The 22,493-nt window shown below is 55.6% G+C and overlaps 1 protein-coding gene across 16 annotated transcripts in view; it reads left to right on the top strand.

Moving 5' to 3' along the window:
• Window positions 1-22,023, top strand: part of nfasca (neurofascin homolog (chicken) a) — a 38,103-nt gene extending 16,080 nt beyond the window's left edge. For 4 of the 16 annotated variants that reach the window (XM_053869366.1, XM_053869367.1, XM_053869369.1 and 1 more), the window contains 29 exons: window positions 320-425; window positions 1,217-1,413; window positions 1,721-1,843; window positions 5,902-6,072; window positions 6,550-6,661; window positions 7,961-8,145; window positions 8,209-8,340; window positions 8,429-8,572; window positions 9,351-9,462; window positions 9,531-9,697; window positions 9,766-9,913; window positions 9,977-10,101; window positions 10,215-10,259; window positions 11,277-11,378; window positions 11,452-11,649; window positions 11,844-11,914; window positions 12,583-12,805; window positions 12,867-12,982; window positions 13,055-13,265; window positions 13,336-13,458; window positions 13,532-13,705; window positions 14,968-14,997; window positions 15,968-16,195; window positions 17,160-17,282; window positions 18,531-18,680; window positions 19,761-19,889; window positions 19,955-20,024; window positions 20,886-20,903; window positions 21,792-22,023. In XM_053869366.1, the coding sequence (XP_053725341.1) occupies window positions 320-425; window positions 1,217-1,413; window positions 1,721-1,843; window positions 5,902-6,072; window positions 6,550-6,661; window positions 7,961-8,145; window positions 8,209-8,340; window positions 8,429-8,572; window positions 9,351-9,462; window positions 9,531-9,697; window positions 9,766-9,913; window positions 9,977-10,101; window positions 10,215-10,259; window positions 11,277-11,378; window positions 11,452-11,649; window positions 11,844-11,914; window positions 12,583-12,805; window positions 12,867-12,982; window positions 13,055-13,265; window positions 13,336-13,458; window positions 13,532-13,705; window positions 14,968-14,997; window positions 15,968-16,195; window positions 17,160-17,282; window positions 18,531-18,680; window positions 19,761-19,889; window positions 19,955-20,024; window positions 20,886-20,903; window positions 21,792-22,020 (3,962 nt within the window). In that variant the 3' untranslated portion in view covers window positions 22,021-22,023. Of the gene's footprint in view, window positions 1-319; window positions 426-1,216; window positions 1,414-1,720; window positions 1,844-5,901; window positions 6,073-6,549; window positions 6,662-7,960; window positions 8,146-8,208; window positions 8,341-8,428; window positions 8,573-9,350; window positions 9,463-9,530; window positions 9,698-9,765; window positions 9,914-9,976; window positions 10,102-10,214; window positions 10,260-11,276; window positions 11,379-11,451; window positions 11,650-11,843; window positions 11,915-12,582; window positions 12,806-12,866; window positions 12,983-13,054; window positions 13,266-13,335; window positions 13,459-13,531; window positions 13,706-14,967; window positions 14,998-15,967; window positions 16,196-17,159; window positions 17,283-18,530; window positions 18,681-19,760; window positions 19,890-19,954; window positions 20,025-20,542; window positions 20,904-21,791 lie in introns of all 16 variants that reach the window. The other 12 variants (XR_008414925.1, XM_053869373.1, XM_053869372.1 and 9 more) reach the window with 12 other exon arrangements.
• The last annotated feature ends 470 nt before the right edge of the window (window positions 22,024-22,493 follow it).

Below are 22,493 nucleotides of genomic sequence, written 5' to 3'. Positions count from 1 at the left end.
GTGGGTGGCTGTAGAACGTGTTTCCTGAGGAGCCCGACGGGGTCACCCCTCTTTCTTTCGTCCCTGAGCCGATATTTTGCCAGGTCATGTGACTCGTCCCAAACGTGAGGTCACAAAGGAGGAATGGAGCATGTCGGGTGGGGGGGTGTGGGCGGGGGGCGTGCAGGGACAGTGCTCCCTGTGTGGCTCAGACTCCACGTCCTCACTGGTGGCTTGTTGGTGCCATGGGGTGCGAGTGCACCTCGTGTGGCAGGAATGAACGTCTCATCATTCACATGTTGATTTATGGAGCTGAAAGTGGTGTCTGTGTCTTCCACAGTCAAACAGCCCCCGACCATCATCAAGCAGTCGGTGAAAGACTACATTGTTGATCCCCGAGACAACATCATCATCGAGTGTGAGGCCAAGGGCAACCCCCCGCCCACGTAAGCCCCCCACGCACACGCACATCACCTCACGCCCGCGCGAGTCCCGCCACATGAGCCAGGTCAGGTGTGCCTCCCTCCAGCACAGAATCCTGCATCAGGTCATGACTGCTGCTCGCTCGCCAACTTGGCACCGGCCTGAGGAAGATGGGAACACATTAGAGCCCAGGTCACCACGCCGGTGTCTGTCCTGTGTGCCACTCTGCCATGGAGACACGCTGGGCTGCTCATGCTCCTCACTCACGCCGTGGTTGTTTCCACGTCAGCCACTGAGGTGAGGTGGGGCTCTGGACAACCCAGTTCCTCCGAGTGGAGCGTGCAGATGGGAGCACACACACACACACACACACACACACACACACACACACACGGCAGCATTGTGCTGCAGCCTCCAGGCTCCGCACCAGACTGCAGCTCAGTTCAGCCCTGGATCAATGGGACAAGGACAGTGTTTGTGAAGGATGGCGCTGCTGCGTCACAGCTCACAACAATAGCAGGCAGCGGGGACATGGACCAAGAAAGTTATCAGCATAAATGGAGTCATCTCGGCGCTAACAATAAACCCACGTTCCTCTCCTCCATGTGTCGGACACGACAGTCTCTCTGTGTGATGATGCAACTCAGGAGTGGAGCTGGTCTCCAGCATCAGTAGAAGAGTGAAGTCTGCAGTGCAGAGATGAGGAGCTCGGTGTCTGCCTCCCTCTGAAGGACTGTGGCAGGTGTGAGGGCTCAGCCTCTGTGTCCGTCCCCGGGCTGAGTCCTGCTCCTTTCTCCTGTCTTCCATGGTTCAGGTTCACCTGGAGGAAAAATGGCAAGTTTTTCAACTTTGGAAAAGATCATAGGGTCAACATGCGAAGACGCTCCGGAACCCTGGAGATTGAGTTTCGAAGTGGAGGACGTCCCGAAGACTACGAGGGGGAGTACCAGTGCTTCGCCACCAACGAGCACGGAGTGGCGCTGTCCAACATCATCCTGCTGCGGGTCTCCAGTAAGGTCACACACGCACACCCCCAGCCTCTCCCCCAAACACATGACTCACCTCACCCAGTTAGTTTGAAGCTTTGACCCTCAACCTTGTGGGGTCCAGCTAAAGGGCCCCAGAAGGAGCTGTTTTCCCTGATCAGATAGACATGCTCAAACACACACACACACTCAGGGAGCGGGACAAGCGTTTGTCTCGCTCAGGTCCACTTCAGTGGAATGGAGCAGCACTGTTTTCGCTGCTGCTTGAAGGTTTGACTGTGGTGCTGTTGGGAGTGTGATCCTGGTGTAACGCTGCTGCCCTCCTCTGTCAGAGGCGCCGCTGTGGCCCAAGGAGATGCTGGAGCCGGTGGTGGTGAGTGAAGGATCCCCGCTGGTCCTGGCCTGCAACCCCCCTCCTGGCCTGCCTCCTCCCTTCACGTTCTGGATGAACAGCGGTAAGAGAAACCACCTCCACACCTCCAGACGCAGGAGCTTCAGGCTCCGCCTGCTGAGGGCCGGTGTTCAGGGCTCAGAGGGGAAGTGACTGTTGTATGAAGCGTTGTGCATCGTGATGAGCCGTGAACGTAAACATTTACAGATGGGCTGGGCAGGTGCTCCACACACGTCTGACACGTGTTGATGATGATGATGACGATGACACCTTAGCAGGATGAACAGATGTGCAGCACCACTTCTCTGATCAAGTCGTTCCTTCTGTCCCACACTGGAGGAGCTTCACACTGGAGGAGCTTCATAGTGGAGGGAGCTTCACAGTGGAGGGAGCTTCATAGTGGAGGGAGCTTCACTGTGGAGGGAGCTTCACAGTGGAGGGAGCTTCATAGTGGAGGGAGCTTCACAGTGGAGGGAGCTTCATAGTGGAGGGAGCTTCACTGTGGAGGGAGCTTCATAGTGGAGAGAGCTTCACAGTGGAGGGAGCTTCATAGTGGAGGGAGCTTCATAGTGGAGGGAGCTTCATAGTGGAGGGAGCTTCACAGTGGAGGGAGCTTCATAGTGGAGGGAGCTTCATAGTGGAGGGAGCTTCATAGTGGAGGGAGCTTCATAGTGGAGGGAGCTTCACAGTGGAGGGAGCTTCATAGTGGAGGGAGCTTCATAGTGGAGGGAGCTTCACAGTGGAGGGAGCTTCATAGTGGAGGGAGCTTCACAGTGGAGGGAGCTTCATAGTGGAGGGAGCTTCACAGTGGAGGGGGCTTCATAGTGGAGGGAGCTTCACTGTGGAGGGAGCTTCATAGTGGAGGGAGCTTCACAGTGGAGGGAGCTTCATAGTGGAGGGAGCTTCATAGTGGAGGGAGCTTCACAGTGGAGGGAGCTTCACAGTGGAGGGAGCTTCATAGTGGAGGGAGCTTCATAGTGGAGGGAGCTTCATAGTGGAGGAGCTTCACACTGGAGGGAGCTTCACAGTGGAGGGAGCTTCATAGTGGAGGGAGCTTCACAGTGGAGGGAGCTTCACAGTGGAGGGAGCTTCATAGTGGAGGGAGCTTCATAGTGGAGGGAGCTTCATAGTGGAGGGAGCTTCATAGTGGAGGAGCTTCACACTGGAGGGAGCTTCACAGTGGAGGGAGCTTCATAGTGGAGGGAGCTTCATAGTGGAGGGAGCTTCATAGTGGAGGGAGCTTCATAGTGGAGGGAGCTTCACAGTGGAGGGAGCTTCATAGTGGAGGGAGCTTCATAGTGGAGGGAGCTTCATAGTGGAGGGAGCTTCATAGTGGAGGGAGCTTCATAGTGGAGGGAGCTTCATAGTGAGCTTCATAGTGGAGGGAGCTTCATAGTGAGCTTCATAGTGGAGGGAGCTTCACAGTGGAGGGAGCTTCATAGTGGAGGGAGCTTCACAGTGGAGGGAGCTTCATAGTGAGCTTCATAGTGGAGGGAGCTTCATAGTGAGCTTCATAGTGGAGGGAGCTTCATAGTGGAGGGAGGTTCATGGTGGAGGGAGCTTCACAGTGGAGGGAGCTTCATAGTGGAGGGAGCTTCACAGTGGAGGGAGCTTCATAGTGGAGGGAGCTTCATAGTGGAGGGAGCTTCATAGTGGAGGGAGCTTCACAGTGGAGGGAGCTTCATAGTGGAGGGAGCTTCATAGTGGAGGGAGCTTCATAGTGGAGGGAGCTTCATAGTGGAGGGAGCTTCACAGTGGAGGGAGCTTCATAGTGGAGGGAGCTTCATAGTGGAGGGAGCTTCACAGTGGAGGGAGCTTCATAGTGGAGGGAGCTTCACAGTGGAGGGAGCTTCATAGTGGAGGGAGCTTCACAGTGGAGGGGGCTTCATAGTGGAGGGAGCTTCACTGTGGAGGGAGCTTCATAGTGGAGGGAGCTTCACAGTGGAGGGAGCTTCATAGTGGAGGGAGCTTCATAGTGGAGGGAGCTTCACAGTGGAGGGAGCTTCACAGTGGAGGGAGCTTCATAGTGGAGGGAGCTTCATAGTGGAGGGAGCTTCATAGTGGAGGGAGCTTCATAGTGGAGGAGCTTCACACTGGAGGGAGCTTCATAGTGGAGGGAGCTTCATAGTGGAGGGAGCTTCATAGTGAGCTTCATAGTGGAGGGAGCTTCATAGTGAGCTTCATAGTGGAGGGAGCTTCACAGTGGAGGGAGCTTCATAGTGGAGGGAGCTTCACAGTGGAGGGAGCTTCATAGTGAGCTTCATAGTGGAGGGAGCTTCATAGTGAGCTTCATAGTGGAGGGAGCTTCATAGTGGAGGGAGGTTCATGGTGGAGGGAGCTTCATAGTGGAGGAGCTTCACAGTGGAGGGAGCTTCACAGTGGAGGGAGCTTCATAGTGGAGGGAGCTTCACAGTGGAGGGAGCTTCATAGTGAGCTTCATAGTGGAGGGAGCTTCATAGTGAGCTTCATAGTGGAGGGAGCTTCATGGTGGAGGGAGCTTCATAGTGGAGGGAGGTTCATGGTGGAGGGAGCTTCATAGTGGAGGAGCTTCACAGTGGAGGGAGCTTCACAGTGGAGGGAGCTTCACAGTGGAGGGAGCTTCATAGTGGAGGGAGCTTCACTGTGGAGGGAGCTTCACAGTGGAGGGAGCTTCATAGTGGAGGGAGCTTCACTGTGGAGGGAGCTTCATAGTGGAGGGAGCTTCACAGTGGAGGGAGCTTCACAGTGGAGGGAGCTTCACAGTGGAGGGAGCTTCATAGTGGAGGGAGCTTCACAGTGGAGGGAGCTTCATAGTGGAGGGAGCTTCACAGTGGAGGGAGCTTCATAGTGGAGGGAGCTTCACTGTGGAGGGAGCTTCATAGTGGAGGGAGCTTCACAGTGGAGGGAGCTTCATAGTGGAGGGAGCTTCATAGTGGAGGGAGCTTCATAGTGGAGGGAGCTTCACAGTGGAGGGAGCTTCATAGTGGAGGGAGCTTCATAGTGGAGGGAGCTTCACAGTGGAGGGAGCTTCACAGTGGAGGGAGCTTCATAGTGGAGGGAGCTTCACAGTGGAGGGAGCTTCATAGTGGAGGGAGCTTCACAGTGGAGGGGGCTTCATAGTGGAGGGAGCTTCACTGTGGAGGGAGCTTCATAGTGGAGGGAGCTTCATAGTGGAGGGAGCTTCACAGTGGAGGGAGCTTCACAGTGGAGGGAGCTTCATAGTGGAGGGAGCTTCATAGTGGAGGGAGCTTCATAGTGGAGGAGCTTCACACTGGAGGGAGCTTCATAGTGGAGGGAGCTTCATAGTGGAGGGAGCTTCATAGTGAGCTTCATAGTGGAGGGAGCTTCATAGTGAGCTTCATAGTGGAGGGAGCTTCATAGTGAGCTTCATAGTGGAGGGAGCTTCATAGTGGAGGGAGCTTCACAGTGGAGGGAGCTTCATAGTGAGCTTCATAGTGGAGGGAGCTTCATAGTGAGCTTCATAGTGGAGGGAGCTTCATGGTGGAGGGAGCTTCATAGTGGAGGGAGGTTCATGGTGGAGGGAGCTTCATAGTGGAGGAGCTTCACAGTGGAGGGAGCTTCACAGTGGAGGGAGCTTCACAGTGGAGGGAGCTTCATAGTGGAGGGAGCTTCACAGTGGAGGGAGCTTCATAGTGGAGGGAGCTTCACAGTGGAGGGAGCTTCACAGTGGAGGGAGCTTCATAGTGGAGGGAGCTTCACAGTGGAGGGAGCTTCACAGTGGAGGGAGCTTCATAGTGGAGGGAGCTTCACAGTGGAGGGAGCTTCACAGTGGAGGGAGCTTCATAGTGGAGGGAGCTTCACAGTGGAGGGAGCTTCACAGTGGAGGGAGCTTCACAGTGGAGGGAGCTTCACAGTGGAGGGAGCTTCATAGTGAGCTTCATAGTGGAGGGAGCTTCATAGTGGAGGGAGCTTCAGCCTCATAGTGAAGGAAGTGAATGTGAAGGAAGAGGATGGATGAGGTCGACATGAGGAGGAGAAGCACCAGTGGAGTGATGCTAGTCTCAGGGAGGATCACCAGAAGTCGAGCAGGGACGGAGCAGCGAGGAGTGAACCCTGCTGAAAGCCGTGTCACTGTGTTGTTTTTAATACTTTCCGTGCACGTGTGCTTGGTCCCTGCTGCAGCCATGATCCCCATCTCTCAGGACAAGCGTGTCTCCAAGGGACTGAACGGAGACTTGTACTTTTCCAACGTGTTGCTGCAGGACGCGCAGACCGACTACAGCTGCAACGCCCGCTTCCTCTTCACACACACCATCCAGCAGAAGAACCCCTTCACTCTCAAGGTTCTCACCAGTGAGTGGACACGCACGCACACACACACACACACAACTTGTGAGGACCTCTCATGGCCATCAGCATCCAAAACACATGGCTAACGTGAACCAGGACGTTTGAACCCGGGAGCCTTGGGTCCTCGCGAGGCTCAGGACAGAAGCACTTCTCATTTCATCATGGCCGACTGCTGTTCTTGAACAAGCATGAGTTTCAGTTGCAAAGACACTGGTCTTGCTGTGTTCTCCTGTCTCCGTGAACTGAGAGGAGCTTCGACTCTCAGCAAGGTCACCGTACCTTACTGTTCCTTCTTCACCTTCCACATCATACGTCTCATGGTGAGCTAGCAGCCGAAGGCTTCCGCGAGATGTTCACGCTGTCCTCCAGAGGGCGCAGCCACTGCCAAGTGAGGCCACGCTTGCTGTCCGTCCCGATGAGCGAGACCAGTCCATGAGCAGAGTCCCGGCGGCTGAACAAGGCTTCCTGTTGTGTCCGCAGGCCGTAAAGTGGCTGAGTCCACTCCAACCTTCCTCTATCCGTCCGGCACGGAGAGCTCGAAAATGGTGCTACGAGAGGAGCAGCTGTTGCTGGAGTGTATTGCTGCTGGACTGTGAGTGCCGTCTTTCTTTTCCACTTCACTTCATGTCGTCCGTCGCCTCGGCCATTTGCTTTATTAACCCCTGTTTGTCAGTTCGCTACTCCTCCCAGAGCTTTCGCTGTTGAGACTCAAAGAGGCAGAGATTTGGCAAAATGGAAAAGTTAGCGTGAGCAATTCAGCTGGTGAGAGTGGAGCGGAGGAGGAAAAAACGATGGGGCGCCGAAACGTGAAAGTGTCCGGTGTTGTAGTCACACCTGTCTTCTCTGGTAAAATGTGAATGAGTGTAGCACTTTCTGGATTTGTGTGAGAGTCACGGCAGTCACAGATCCGGCCCCATTGAAACTGCATTGGTGAGGAGAGGCTGCTGCGGGAAAATTGAGTCACTGGTTTTCAACTGGCCTTCCTGGTTAATCCGCAGACACATGGAATCCGGCTCACTTCGAGACGAACGCCTCAGGATTCTCACGGTGTTCTTGGTTTTTTCGTTATCTGCTGCAGTCCCTGAGATACGGCGGTTTGTTCGGGGAGTAGTTCACTGGCTCTGAAGCACAGTGAGTCAGCAGATCTGCTGTGTGTGGGGGGGAGAGGGGCGATGCTGTGGCGACGGAGCTGCAGAGTAGGGCAAAGGTCACAGCCTGCTCAGACTGCAGCCACAGACGCCGGGGCCCGAGCTTCTTTTCAGCTAGAGACGCCGTTGAAAGCTTCAAACGTAGCTGCAGACCTCCACTGACAGCATGTGCTTCACAGTAACTTAACTAATATAACTTCATGTATTGTAGAGGAGGGAGTGGCTGTGCTCATCTCTTCTGGATCCTCACTGATTCAGCTTGAACTGTCAGCGAACAGCCAGTTTCACCTCCTCGCTGAAACACTTGGAAGGCTCGTCCCGAAGAGCAGCTCCAGTGTTCCTCGTACCAGATGCTGTGCTGAAGAGCGGAGCTCCTCCTGGACTGCCCGCGCTCCAGAGGAGCCCCCGGGCCAGACCCAGGACCCTCAGGAGACTTGCCCTGGCTTGGCTTTGGTCCTCGTCCAGATGAGCTGCTGCTGCTGCAGCTTTCTGGGGAAGAGGAGGAGATCGAACAATTCCTTTCAATAACTTGTAATAAGTCATGAGTGGCAGAAAACGGCAGAGCTGGCGAGTGACAGGAAGGACATCAGCCCTGGCATTTGAGTGCCACTTCATGAGCTCTGTGTCCATCCTGCATGTAGGCTGCCTCTCCGTTTCCTGCGGACCCCACTTATTCATTCGCCTGTGTGAAGTGTGTGGTGTCACTGCTGCCCAGTGTGAAGACAAGCTCTCCTGTGCCTCAGACCCACCCCCACCATCAAGTGGTTCAAGAAGGGCGGCGAGCTGCCCAGCAGGAAGGTCCGCCTGGAGAACTTCAACAAGACCCTGAAGCTGCTCAGCATCTCTGAGGAGGACGCCGGCGAGTACATCTGCATGGCAAACAATCACCTGGGCAGCATCCGCCACTCCATCTTCGTTCAGGTCAAAGGTCAGCTTGCACCCTCCACTTCCATAGCGCCAGAGCCAAGGACTCAGTCTGTGTGTGTCACAGCCGCCCCCTACTGGCTGGACAAGCCCACAAACCTGGTGCTGGCGCCGGATGAGAACGGCCGCCTGGTGTGTCGGGCCAACGGGAACCCCAAACCCACCATCGAGTGGCTCATCAACGGGCAGCCCATCCAGAGTAAGCACACGGTGGCAGTGGTGTGGAGACAGGGCCCATCCGCCGCTGCTGCTCTGATCTTCTCTGCTGTCCTCCTCCAACACTCCAGACTCCCTGCCCAACCCCAGCCGCCACATCATGGGCGACACCATCCTCTTCCGCTCAGTGCAGATGGGCAGCAGCGCAGTTTACCAGTGCAATGCATCCAACCAGCACGGCTACCTGCTGGCCAATGCCTTCGTCAGCGTCCTGGGTGAGTCACGCCTTTACATGTCACAGGCGCAGCAACACTTCAGACCAGGGCCTCTGAACCTGTCCCTGAACAAATCAAGTGATAGACCTGATTCAGGACTCTGGATCTCATCTGTGATCAATAACCAGATTGAATCTGCTCACACGTGAACAAAGCAAAACCTCGTGAAACAACATGAAACCATGGGATCAGCGCAGTCATGGAAAAGTCCAACCAGCAGCAGAAGCAGCTGCAAGCCATGTTCATCACATTTACTGAGGGAAAAAAGGAAACACACACTTGATGCAAGCGGTTGAGAACATTGGAAAAACTGAATACAATTCTGAATAAAAATAATACAATAAACTATAATGTTACAATGTCAAAAAATACAAATAATATATTTGATTTAAACTCCAAAGAAGATGAGTGAAGTGTAAATCAAAGTCTCACCGTTTCAAAACTGCTCCAACAGGTGAACAGTGTTTCCTGTAGGGGGCGCCATCACTTCCTTTATCACTGTTTCTTTCCAAGAACTTCTCTATAGTTGGTGACTGTCACAGATGTGCAGCTGTCAAGTCAGTTCACTGACTCACTGCTGCCACCACACGTGGCTCATGGGTTTGAACTGAGCCTCTCGCGGCCCTCGAGGGGGCGCTCCAGCCCTGTGGTGAAGAACCACTGCTGTTGACATCTTCTGTTTCACACCTTCTCTTCGGAGCGGTTTGTTTCCTGAGCCTCTCAGACGTGTCAGTTCTGGCTCCACTGGCTGCTGGACTCTGTGTCTTTCCCTCTGCAGACCTGCCCCCGAGGATGTTGGCTCCCAAGAACCAGCTGATCAAGGTGGTGCAGGGCAACCAGACCTTCCTGGACTGCCCCTTCTTCGGCTCCCCTCTGCCAGAGTTACGCTGGTGAGTCTCTCATGCTCCTCCTTCAGCCACGCCTCCAGGACAGAGCGCCTCCAACTCTGCTGCTGCAGGTTCAAGAACGGCCAGGGCAGCGGCCTGGACGGCGGCCAGTACCGCGTTTACATCAACGGCACGCTGGAGATCAAGCGAGCGCGAGCGGAGGACGAGGGCACCTACACGTGCGTGGCCAGCAGCATCCTGGGCAAGGCCGAAAACCAGGTCCGCCTTGAGGTCAAAGGTCAGTGTGGGCTCTGTACCAGCCTCTTCAGCCCGAACGCCGCCCTGCCAATCGTCTGGTCTCTCCAGAGCCGACGCGAATAGTCCGGCCTCCGCAGCACCAGTCGGTCAGCCGAGGCTCCACCGCACACTTTCACTGCGAGGTGAAGTCAGACGCCACTTTGCCCGTCACTGTTGTCTGGACCAAGGACGACAAGCCTCTGCACATGGGCTGGAGGTGAGCGGCAGCTGCTGCTGCTGGAGGAGGGTCCCACACTCAGCCTGTGTGTGTGTGTCTCAGGCTCAGGAGAGAGGAAGAGTCCCTCACCATCTCGAACGTCAACGACGGCGACCAGGGCACCTACAGCTGCACCGTCCGCTCTGAGATTGACCAGGACTCTGCCTCGGGTCGCCTCACTGTGCTGGGTGAGCACTGATGTGTGATGTGAGCATGGATCCCATGCGGCTCACTCCTGTGTGTGAGAACGTTGCGCTCCACTAACCTTGGTTTTACTAATGCTTGACTCACGCCTCTACAGAGGACGCCTCCCTCAACCCCCCCGTCTCTAGTGCCTTGCCGGCAGGTAACAGCTTCCTTCTTCCACTTCTTCCTTCTGTATTTACCACCAACACAGCCCTTTAAACCAGCGTTTTTCACCCGTGGTGAGAGAGTGTCAATGATCCAGCGTCACCTCATGTGTCCGGAGAGAGAGGCGGCGATATGACGCCATGAAGTCATGACAGTGAGAAGGTGTTGAGGAGATGATCCCATGGACTGGCTGCCATTCTTTCTCTCCACTCTACTGTAGAGTGTGTTGATGCTGATGCTGATCCCTCCCTCAGTCAAAGCAGCGCTGCTGTGGTGCGCCGCGCTCCTCTTCCCACACACTCACAGCCAAGAAGCCGCTCACGTGCTTCAACAACTTCCAGCTGTTTCTAAAGCTGATGCGCCTCTAACTGGACCACACACCTTCACCACAGAACCATGGAGGGAGGGAGGGAGGGAGGGAGCCGCCACCAGGCCAAAGACTGTCTGCGGCGCAGAGCTAACAGAGCTAACGGCTAACCTGACCTGTCTGACTTCCAAACTGTATTGATGCTCATGGACTGTCAACGTTGGCTCTGGGCTTTAAAAGGTGGCTCTGAACAACTAAACGCACCACAAAATACACGTGAAGAGAGAAAGAACCGTTGTTGTTATGAAGCAAGTTCAGGCAGAGAAGCCGAGGATTTGTCTGGAAACTACAGTCACATCATGCAAAAGAGAAGTGATCCCATCCAAACAGTGATTTCAAGTCAGTCCACACATCAATGAAGCATGACCTATTTTGCCGCCTCTTTCTGGACACACGGGAAACAAACAGCCTGGCAACAGAACAAGCCAGTGTCAGTAGCTGCAGTGTTTCACCAGTGAACAGGGAGTTTCTACAGGACTTGAAGCACCAGTGGCCCAGGCTCCTGTGGTGCTGTGAACCACGGTGCCGTGGCCAGAGACAGGGTGAAGAGCACTGGTTTAAACAAAGCTGCACGCCCCTCTCCATCACATTGTACTTACATTCACTGATGTCGGCGTGTCTGATTCACGGCCCACTGACTTGCAGAGCGCCCAGATCCTCCCATGGACCTGGACGTGTCGGATCCCGCAGCACGCAGCGTTCGGCTCACCTGGATTCCTGGGGACGAGCACCACAGTCCTGTCACACGTAGGTCACAAAGATGCGAGCCTTGGGGAACCTCATGTGTGAGCTCTGACATGTGGCTGGTGATGGCTTGCAGAGTTTCTGGTCCAGTTTGAGGAGGACCGCTGGGAGCCGGGCCAGTGGCAGAATCTGTCCACTTACCCCGGCGACCTGAACTCCGTCATCCTGCAGCTGGCTCCGTTTGTCAACTATCAGTTCCGGGTCATCGCCGTCAACGCCGTGGGCCAGAGTGAGCCCAGTTTGCCCTCGCCACGCTACAAGACCAGCGGCGCCGGTGAACCACTCAGACACGCACACACCACTCCTCAGTCATGACACTGTTCTGCTTGACTCTCGGTCAGCGGTTGGAAACACTCGGGTGGAGTCTCAACAAAGTGCGGTCCAGAGACATAACCTGAAAAATGTTTGATGTGGCTGAGACAACGGTCGAAGCAAAGGAAAGAAATGTTGCTCTGCTCTGTCTCTCAGCCCCCGACGCCGTCCCTAAAGGTCTGAGAGGATGGGGCACCAAGAAAGACAACATGATGATCAGCTGGGAGGTGAGCTCGCGGCTTATCGGTGATATCATCTGTGACCACTGATGAGAAGGTTTCTGAAGCACCGTGACTGGTTCTGAAGCTGGGTGGAGAGCCGAGTGTCGCCCAGGATAGACCTGGATGAAGCTGATCTCTGGCGACGACACTGAAGAGCCTCGCTCTCTCTCCCGATTGAGCCAGGATTTTTAAACACCAAACCGTTCTTTCTGTGCTCTGTTGCACAGCACGTGACCAACGCCCCCTCTGAACTGTTGCAGATGTGCGCAGCTGATACGATCTCAGCACAAAAACATCTGCACTGTGCAACAAAACTCCATCCTGAATTGAGTATAAATGACTGCAGTTTCCAGACTTCAGAGCAATGAGATGAAGCGCTCGCCACATGCGCTCTTCCACCGCGTGTGTATATATACTGTATATATATTACATTATCATTCACTTGAACAAATATGTGAAAAATATTTACACTTCAAAGACAATTGAAAGCCTTTATTTTAGATTTCACACCTGTTCCATTCCTCAGTGTAAATGATGTAAATTGTAACTAAAGAAACCAAGTGGCACAGGAGGCTGGATTTCTCCGACCTCTTCGGAAGCACTTCCACCTGAGGGGGTCCACTGAATGGCTCACCAGTACCTTCCATGATCAGTGAGGTCTTTGCTTTCTTCAGCCGCTGCAGGATCTGGAGAGCAACGGTCCAAACCTGCACTACAGCGTTTGGTGGAGACGGAAAGGTTCTGGGCAGGAGTGGAGCAACGTGACCACCGTCTCGTCCAGACATGTCGTGGAGAACACGGAGACATTTGTTCCCTATGAGATCAAGATCCAAGCCAGGAACGACTTTGGATGGGGCCCCGAGTCCAACGTGGTCACTGGCTTCTCTGGAGAGGACAGTGAGTAGTGGTTGATCTTCTGACTGAGGTTGTGGAACCTGAGCCTGGTCATTCCCTGCAGGACCAGCGGAGCCTCCCTCGAAGCTGCGGGTGTCTAAGGTGGACAGCACTAAAGCCAACATCCAGTGGACGGCCGTGGACATGAGCTCCGTCCGAGGGGAGTTTAAGGAGTACAAGGCAAGAGCAGCCTCCCGAGGCGGGTCTGACCTCCCCCAGCGGCCGCCTGACTCCCTCCCTGTCCTCCCTCAGCTCTACTACTGGCGAGAGTCCAGCCTGGTGCCTGGTCTGGCCGTCACTAAGGAGAACAAGACCAAAGGCTACTACAGCACCATGGCTGAACCTTCCGCCGTCCTCACTGAGCTGGCCCCCTACTCACGCTACAAGATGTTCATGGTGGTGTCCAACAATGGCTTTGAAGGTCCTGCTAGCAACGCGGTGGAGTTCAACACCAAAGAGGGAGGTGAGGAAGCGCCCGCAGGAGAAACCATGACGTCCCGCCCTGCTCACCCCACCTCCCTGTCCTCACGCAGTGCCTGACATCCCCCAGTCCTTCCGGATCCGTCGCAAGACTTCCGACAGCCTGCACCTCCAGTGGAGCAAGCCTCTGGAGCCCAATGGCCTTCTGATTGGCTACCAGCTCAAATACCAAGTTGGTAGGTGGCGCTGCAGCTCAGCTTCTGGTGGCCAGACGCCAGCTGCTCATCCAGCTTGTGCCTGTGTCTGCAGTCAATGGTTCCAGGGTGGGTCACCCCAAGATGGAGACCTTCCTCCCCAACATGACCGAGTTCAGCCTGCGCCTGCCGGAGCCGTCCACGCGCTACAGGTTCTCCCTGTCGGCGCTGACCCAGGAGGGGGCCGGGAAGGCCTTCGCTGGGGAGTCGCCTCCCTTCACCAATGAAGGTAGGTCAAAGATGCGAAGGGGGAGAGCACGGATGCTCAACACTGACTAGGTCCGGTGGAACATCAGACCTACGGGCATGATGTTCCACAGCTGCACCAGCGGGTGTCATTGTGATAGGTGGCAGCTCCCAGTGGGCCTCGGCCTGCGGGGAGTCTGGAACGTCTCCGTGAGTGACTGAAATGTCGTTTTCCTCTCTCAGTGAGCCAGTGGAAAACTCTGGGATTGAAGGTCTTTTGACAGACGTTTATTCCTGCATCTGCTGGGAGAGTTGTGCTGTTCTCCCGCAGAAGCATGTGCAGATACCTGCTTCCTGTCTGTGGGGGGATCACCCGCCGCGAGCGGGGGATTCTATCCTTCCCATTCCTCTCTATCAAGTAGGGAAGCTCCGATCGATCGCTCACCGATCATGATGGGCCCATATCAGTGTGATCGGCGAATCACTGCCTGTCACTGCCCATCACAACGCCTGATCAGGTGTGACATCGCTCTGACATCCTCCCTCCTGGCTGCTCACTCGGCAGCAGCACGTCTGCTGTGGAGCTTCTTTCAGTCTGACATGTCTAGTTAGCATCCTGCAGCACATGCACTGGACAGTGCTGCGCAGGGAAGCGCCGTCAAATGAAAGGCGCCATGTAAAGCTCCAGCACTTGACGCAGCACGGAGAGTTTTCTGGGCTCATGAAAGTGAGAGTGCTGGTTCCTCAGCAGCTGTTAGCACAGCTGACGCTTAGCAACACCCGCCGCTCCCAGCGTGACATTCGGAGTGATGAGAAATAATCATTCATTTCAGCCAGCTAGATGAGGTGTTGTTTTGGAGTCAGGTGCAGCGTTCGTCTGACTCTGAAACTGTAGAAAACGTCTGGAGTGGAAACTTTCATCACTGCAGTGCTCTCTGTCTCAGAGTCCTGCTCCAGTCGGTCAGTATGTCACCGACACAGCTCAGTCTCTAGAGACTCACCTGCCACGTCTCACATCAAATGACTTGAAGTTTTTCAGTCGTGTCAATTTGACAGAATAGTTGCTGCATTCAGCAAAGTTTTTTTTTCTATTTTTGCCTCCTTGAAGAGTGATATAAAAACCTGTCTGAATGAAAATGACGTAATGGTTCATGTTTTCACATCATGGACACAGGAGGTCTCATCATTTTGATGACAAATTCATTGTCAATCCATGCACTCTGGCTGATGGTATCGGTGCTCGGCAGCACCAACCCTGATGGGAGCCTCCCTCGTATCAACTCTTACTCTTGTCTCTGTCCTTAGCGGAAAACCTAACTGAGGCTCCAGTTCTAGGTAATGATGAGAGAACCTTGCTGCCTGAGGCCCCACATCCCACTGCCCTCCTCCCCACCTCCATCTGTTCCATGAGCAGCAGTGCAGTCCGCTGGCCTCTCCTCAGGCGCATGTGGCCCAGGTGCTCCAGCAACCGCTGGAGACTGAACTGCTGCTCATGAATCTCCGCTCTCCACCTCATTGTCCAGTCCATCAGGGAAGTGACCATGAACGCATCACTCTGGTGGACAAACACACCTTCAGCTTGGTGCATCTGAGTGGGTTCACATCTGCAACTCCATTTCAGTTGCTTCCAAAAGCTGTTTTTGAATTGTGAATGTTTCCCCCTGAGGAACTGGGGGGAAACGAATGATCCATTCCTGCAGGAGTGGATCACGCTCTGCCTGTGTTGTCGTCGTCACCACACCGCACGCGCACTCACCTCTGGGCCTGGCTTTGCTGGCTCCGTCACTTCATGGCAGTGAAGCTTGCCATCTTTCTCATCTTGCTTCTCCTCTGCGCTGCTCTGTTGCCACCTGCTTCTGCTGCAATGACACCAGCATGCTGGCTCTGCTGGGCTGGATTCCCATGTACGTTGCACTTGAGTCTCTCCTTCTTCTGTGGACCGTGATCTGGCCTGGTGAACGAGCTCGGCTCAGGCTTGTACTGCTCTAGTCCAGTGACTTAAAGGGGCCCCACTTTAGTCCTTGAGGAAGTCGATCTCACGTCGTATATCACCTGACCTAACATGCCAGTCATCGGAAGCGTGTAAAGTGGCGTCAGCAGCTACGCCTCAGAGCATCTGCTCGCTGACTCAGGCCGCGGCTGCTGCTGGAGCTAACTCTTCACAGGTGAAGGTCCCCTTTAAGAAACTAGGCAGGACGCTAGCTTAGCTTAGCTTGACAGTCTGTGGGTAAGTACACGTGTGGGGGCGATGAACCTTGCTGCTGTCCTGTCTTTAACTCTGCTCTTTCCTTCCTCCTCCCCACAGTGGAGCTCACTGTCCCCTCTTTGGCTGGTGCAGTGTCTCCAACTGCTCCTCCTCTGGCTCCTCTGCCGTCATCCTCTCCAGCTCCTGCCTCCACTGCTCCTTCTGTTGCTCCCTTGCCTTCTTCTACTGTCGTTAGCTCAGAAGCCACTCTCCCTCCGACCACCGCTGCCGGTCCCACCAAGCCTCCTGTACCAGTCACCACCATGCGTATCGATCGCAACGTTTTGGGTACAACTTCTCATTCTCATGGAGACCTTTGGGTTTGCTGACTCAGCGCGAGATGCTTTCTGCTTCTGTTTCGTATCAGTCACTAGGCTGGTCTGAACTTGGGGAGAGTAGCTGCGCAGGCGGTGTTTGGGTCTGTTGTGTGCGATGGTAGTGTGTTCAGGGGGCCCTGTCCTGCTGGTGCCAGTGGAGCCATGACGTCCAAAACTGTGGGGTCACTGCAGTCCCCAGCTGACCTCCAACCCCACTCACCACCACTGCTGTGGATCTCTTATCCTTGATGTTTGGGCTGATTTGTCTCTTTATTCTGACTGTGAACAAATGAACCAGAGTTTCAGGGCGGTTTCACACTGTGAACTCTGTCTCCAGACAAAGCTCTTTCAGCTCTGACATTTTAGGATGTGAACACAAGCCAGTGAAGGGTCTGATGGCTGCACGACATGGTTCAACAACAACTTCTCAGACTCCCAGAACACTGAGGAGGAGACTGGTGCTGGGGAACAGGAGCGCAGCGCAGAGGTCCGGGACTGGACTTGTGTCCGGGGCTTTGATAGCCACTGGTGGTGAACAGGTTGTCGCGCGGCTGATGACGACTTCCTTCATCGTGGGTCACAAACCAGCCATTGTGTGCAGAGCGCCCCCAGCTGAGGAGGAAAACAGGGACATGGCCTGAGGCTGCCCAGCAGGGGGCGCATCGGACTCAGAACCCTCAGTGTGGAACCGCCCTCAGTAACATCATTGACACTTGGATTGAGAAGCGATTTCTACAATGAGGTCCTCACCAGCGCCGCCCCGCTTCCCCCAGTGCTGAGGTCAGAGGTTCGGCCTGGTGGCACCTGCGCTCCACTGGGGCCCCTGAGGCGGGGAAGTGCAGGACGGGGCCCCTTTGTCTCTGCCTTGTTGGTGCTGTGCCTCATCAGCCTTTGCTCTAACCTTTGACCCTTTACCCCTGACCTCCTGTGTCTAGTGGCCCCTGGGTGGGAGATCTGCAACCTGACGGTGGCTGCTAACAGTAACTACGCTAATGTCAGCTGGAAGCACAACTTCCCGGTCGTCAGCAGCAAGTTTGTGCTTGAATTCACGCTGGACAGTAAGGACCCAGAATCAGAACCCTGCCCCAGACTTGGCTGAGGAAGCTTTGGATTCACACTGGCTGCTGAGCAGAACCGCAGAGCACGGTCGGGCAGGTCAAAGGTCACACGCGTGCCACTACTCCAAACACCCGGCTCCGGTGACTGCTGGTGACTCATTTCTGGCCACTGCTCAGTCACATGACATGGTTGCAAGCCCTGTTGTAGGCGAGGCCCAGTGCTCTGCAGATGTGGCCAGCTTCGAGTGCAGCTGATGCTTTTGGAGGTGGCTTTGGTCCTCTGGTCTGGTGCCCACTGTCTGAGGCGTCGTCCGTCGGCTCGGTGGATTGTTGGCGGCGCCGACATCCCACCGTGGTCTTGGTGGCTGGAGGCTGCACGGCGGCGGAGGCGTAGCGGACTCCGCACCAGCACACCAGCTGTAGGTCGGGAGGACAAGAGCAGCCGAAGAACATCAGACTGGATTCTGTGTCAGACGCTGTGGACTCTGATCATCCCAGGCTCTGCAGTGAGAACCCAGGGTGGACTCCCTCGACAGGTCACCGTCACTGGCCAGAGCGGGATCTCCGTCCAGCGTGGTCACCCACTAAAGCTCTGTGAAGACAGCGAGAAACAGGTACACTTCCTGGAAATGAAGCTGAGAGTTCAGTTCCAGGATGCAAACATCATGGACGTCATGCAGAAGAGGCTCCAGCTGAAGTTCTGCTGTTCTGTTCTGCAGCTGGTCTGGGGGCCACCTTTCCCATACGTGGCTCATGGATTGAAACTGAGCGGCCCAGAGGTGTGAAACACGGCTAGCTGTTAGCCCCGCCCCCATCCTCAGTCCTGTCAATTGAAGATGAAGATGGTTGGAAGCTGGTTCTTGTGAGCGAGGGAGGGGTCCGCTGTGCTCATGCTCCCCTGCAGTACTGGACTCAGCCATCAGTGGCGCTGTGTAGCAGTGTTTGATGCTGAGGTTCTGTGTGCGATGAGGGTGTCGCCAGCGTGAGGCGCCGTGTTCCTTAAGGTCAGGGTCTAACAAGGAGGTGGGCGGGGTCAGCGCTGCGCGGGGGGCGGAGTCCAGCGCGATCCACACTCAGGAAGACTCAGAAACAGGAGCAGGAGGCAGAGACTGCCCATTGATCTGGCCTGACTTGACCGGTCCTGCTGCCCTGCTGGGCCGAGTCCAGCCTGCGGTCCGTCACTCAGCACCAGTCTGAATCCAGAGCCCGTCGAACGGAGTGTGACTGGGCCTCTCTTGTTTCTCCAAGGCGACCAGAGTGTGACACTTTTCCCCGTGAAACAGCAGCCGCCAATCACGGTGCTGGATCTGATCGCTGGCGCCAAGTACCACCTGAGAGTTTACGCCCAAGAGTTTGAGAGCATCAGCAGCAGCACTGTCACCTTTAAGACCAAAGGAGGTGAGAGTGCGTCTGTGGGGCTTTGCTTCTCTGCTCTCCTGAGCTGTTGTGCACGTGAGCCAGACCTTCCACACGTGTGGCGATGTCTCCACTGGAGTCGTGCAAACCCTCCACCAAACACTGAGGAGAGATCCATCCAGCTGCCTCCTCAATTCTCACCACCGCTTCCGAAGCCTCCCAGCGCCCTCTGTAGCTCCCCCAAACTTTGTCCGAACCCTCTGAGAAGGCTCCTCCTCCAGCAGTGCTCCACACGCAGCCTCATCAACACCAATCCTGCTGTCTTCATCTCATGACCTCAGACATGTGAGCTTCCTTGTTACCGTGGCGACCTGGCAGCTGCTGCCCGCTCAGAGAAGCCGCTCCCCTGACTCCGCCCACATGCACACAGCCAGGTTAGCAGGCAGGGGAGGGTTGCAGTCACCCGGCTTCACTCACAGATCTGCGTCTCCAGCTTGGAGGACTTTCACCCACAACCTTCTCTTCAGGGTGAAAGCTCCATTCTGACTCTTCTCAGGGCAGCTTTCGTTGACCTCTGAATTTGAGTGGGTGGGATGAAGGTCCGTCAGCTGAGGGACCCTGTCTTCATCACAAGGCTCCGCTGAGTCTTTGCGCTGCAGACTTACTGAGCCCTGAAGGACTCTGGAGGTGGCAGCCTCGGCAGCCTTGACCTTCGGGGAGTCGTAGCGGAAGGTCATTTCCATCCCACCCTCCTCCTTGAAGAGCAGTCCAGTCCGACTTCCGTCCTTCAGTGAGACCCTGCTCTGACATCTGGACTCTGGAAGGTCTCACGTGCCTCCACAGAGCCAGGTCCCAGTGTGGGCTTCAGCAGAGCACCTGCTGGTGGATGGTGCAGGGCCGGCCCTCGCGCTGCACGTGTCACACACACACACACACACCCACCCACTGGAACTCCATCGCTGGGTTGTCTTGTGGTGGCTCTCCTGCAGCACAGCAGGCGTGTCTCCTCCACACCATTGTCACGGTGAGGCGTCGCCCTCTTCTCCTCAGCTCACAGACGTGCTGCGTGTGGAGGGAGGGAGGCGTCCTGAGCCTGACAGCTGTCTGATGTTGTGTGTGCAGCTTACATGGACCAGGTGGACATCGCCACCCAGGGCTGGTTCATCGGCCTCATGTGTGCCATCGCGCTCCTCATCCTCATCCTGCTCATCGTCTGCTTCATCAAGAGGAGTCGAGGAGGCAAATATCCCGGTGAGACACCAGCACCAGCACCGTGCTCCTGGACCCAGCTTGAAAGTGCTCTTTCTTCTTGTCAGTGCGGGAGAAGAAAGACCTCCCTCTGGACCCAGTGGACCAGAAGGACCAGGACGGCTCCTTCGACTACCAGTGAGTGTTTCCACATCACTAGCCCTTCTGTGTCCCGTGTTCCTGCCGCCTCCTGGTGTTGCTCAGGAGTCCTGCGGACAGGTGGTTCAGTCACCTTCCCACGTGCTGCTGTGATCTTCTGAAGAAGCCAGCGCTGCAGGGGCTGGAGAGCAGTGCTCTTCACCCTCTCCCCGGCCACGGCACCTCGGTTCACACCACCACAGGAGCCTGGGACACTTAAAGACCTGTAGAAAATCCCTCTTCGTATCCAGACAAATCCTCGGCTTCTCTGCCTGAACTGGCTTCATAACAGCAACGGTTCTTTCTCTCTTCACATGTATTTTGTGGCCACCTTTTAAAGCCCAGAGCAAACGTTCATGAGCATCAATACAGCTTGGAAGTGAGAGGTTAGCTCTGTTAGCTCTGTTAGCGCTGCGCTGTCAGAACAGTCCAACTGGGAATCGTCTTCTGCGATACATTCAAGGTTAAAGGTGCGTCAGTAGCCACTTCAGAGTTGTTTTCTTTCTTCTCCCTTCCAGGTTCAGCTGATCTCTGAGGCTCTGTTTCCTTCTCTCTCTCACTAAAATGTCTTTACTACATGAGCTCCTTGCTTTTCTGATGTGAGCATTGTGATGGTGGACTGAATGAATATAACCGTGAGTGAAGCAGCGCTTGGCTCTAACAGGTCTCCAAGCCCCTGCAGCTGCACATAACCCCTGACTCTGGCGGCCGAGTGTGTCTCCCTCCGTCCGTCCGTCCGTCTGTGTGCCTCCCTGCCTGTTCTCCTGTCTCCCGTGTCTCTTCACGTGTCCTCCCTCTCTCTCTCTCTCTCTCTCTCTCTCTCTCTCCGCCACGCTGAAATGGGTCGTCTGTCCCTGACAGGAATGAGAACGAGAACAGGTACTTCAGTTTTGCCACAAACACCTGTCTTGGCCCGAGCATGTGGGAGCTGCGGCTGCTGTGAAGGGAGGAGCTTCCTGGCTGCGTCCTTGTTTCAGGGCGCGTGCATCAGGAGCTCCTTCTCATCCAGAGGTTTCTCACTGTCTCCTCCTGAAAACGCTCATGATACGTGGAGATTCCTCTCAGATCATCTGGCTGGTTTTTACCTTCGTCTGGTTCCCCTTTATTGTTGAGCGTGGCTTTGTCTTGCTGACAACAACCACGCTGATGATGTTCCAAACATCTCTCAGATGTGAGTGAGTCCGAACTGAAGTGCAGAGACAGCAAAACCAGGCTCCATCTAGTGGAGAAGAAAACCAAGACTTGGGAGGAGAACCACCGTCTGAGGCTGTAGAGGCTCAGGCGGCACAGCACGTGACCCAGCACGGTCCCAGTCACCTGCACAGGTGCGCCCTCCTCCTGTGGCAGGAGAGGGAGTGACGCGCTGGGATGGCGCGGCGCTTGAGCCTGGCTCCCTCACGTGGCCTCCTGAAGAACGTGGTGACGCTCGCCTGCTTGAGTCGCCCCGTGGCCTCCTCTGACGCCGCCCTCCGTCCTCGTCTCCTGCTTCCTCTGTCCCCAGCCGTCCTGTCTTGTCCTCCACACACTCTGGTTAATTCTTTCTTTCCTGTCATCTCTCCTCCTCCTCCCCTTGGTGGGTGTGACGTGCACACGCTTCTGCTGCGTGCATGAGCATGGCAGCACGTGTGCGGTTGGAGCATGTTTCCACGCTGCCTTCTCTCCCCAAACATTGGAGATGTTTGCAAGCAGGCCGAGCTCTGGGGTGAAGAATCTGACCTGCGGTCCTTGGTTTTCTGGGCGGCTCATCGTGTCCCCTGCTCTCCGCAGCAGCGACGAGGACAACAAGCCGCTGCAGGGCAGCCAGACCTCCCTGGAAGGCAACGTGAAGGAGAGCGACGACAGCCTGGTGGACTACGGCGAGGGCGGCGACGGCCAGTTCAACGAGGACGGCTCCTTCATCGGCCAGTACACGGTGAAGAAGGACAAAGAGGAGACGGAAGGCAACGAGAGCTCCGAGGCCACCTCGCCGGTCAACGCCATCTACTCGCTGGCGTAGCCTCCCGCACGCACCACTCACCCACACACACACACGCACACACACACGCACGCACACACACGCTGGTGGAGCAGGGCTGGAGCTTCCCACTGTGATGCAGGTGAGAGAGAGAGGGGGACAGGAGGGACCCTGCGCTCACACAGACTTGACCTGTGCCTTGGACACAGCGCCTCCACAGGCCATTTTGGGTTGATGTTCCCGGCTGCTCGCGCGTCTGCTTACCCACGCTCCTGTGCACAAACATATCAGCCGCCCTTCCCCCGGGGAATATGTTTATCATATTGATATATTCACGCAGAGAAGGCTTTCAGTTGCAGCAGTGCCATCCGCCACTGGGTGGAGAGCCCTGTCAAGCTATGCACCTCCTTTCAGTTCCTCTGCTGCGCCCAGACCTTGGACTTGTTGCGCTCACCTGCCCTGCGTTGACTGGCCTTTGGACTTCAGAGTCAGGGAAGAAGAAGCGGGCGCAGGCC

The sequence above is a fragment of the Synchiropus splendidus genome, chromosome 6 (assembly GCF_027744825.2).
Source record: "Synchiropus splendidus isolate RoL2022-P1 chromosome 6, RoL_Sspl_1.0, whole genome shotgun sequence".
Taxonomy (NCBI): Eukaryota; Metazoa; Chordata; class Actinopteri; order Syngnathiformes; family Callionymidae; genus Synchiropus; species Synchiropus splendidus.
The sequence above is the reverse complement of the archived record's forward strand: the minus strand, read 5'-3'. Positions and strand labels throughout refer to the sequence as shown.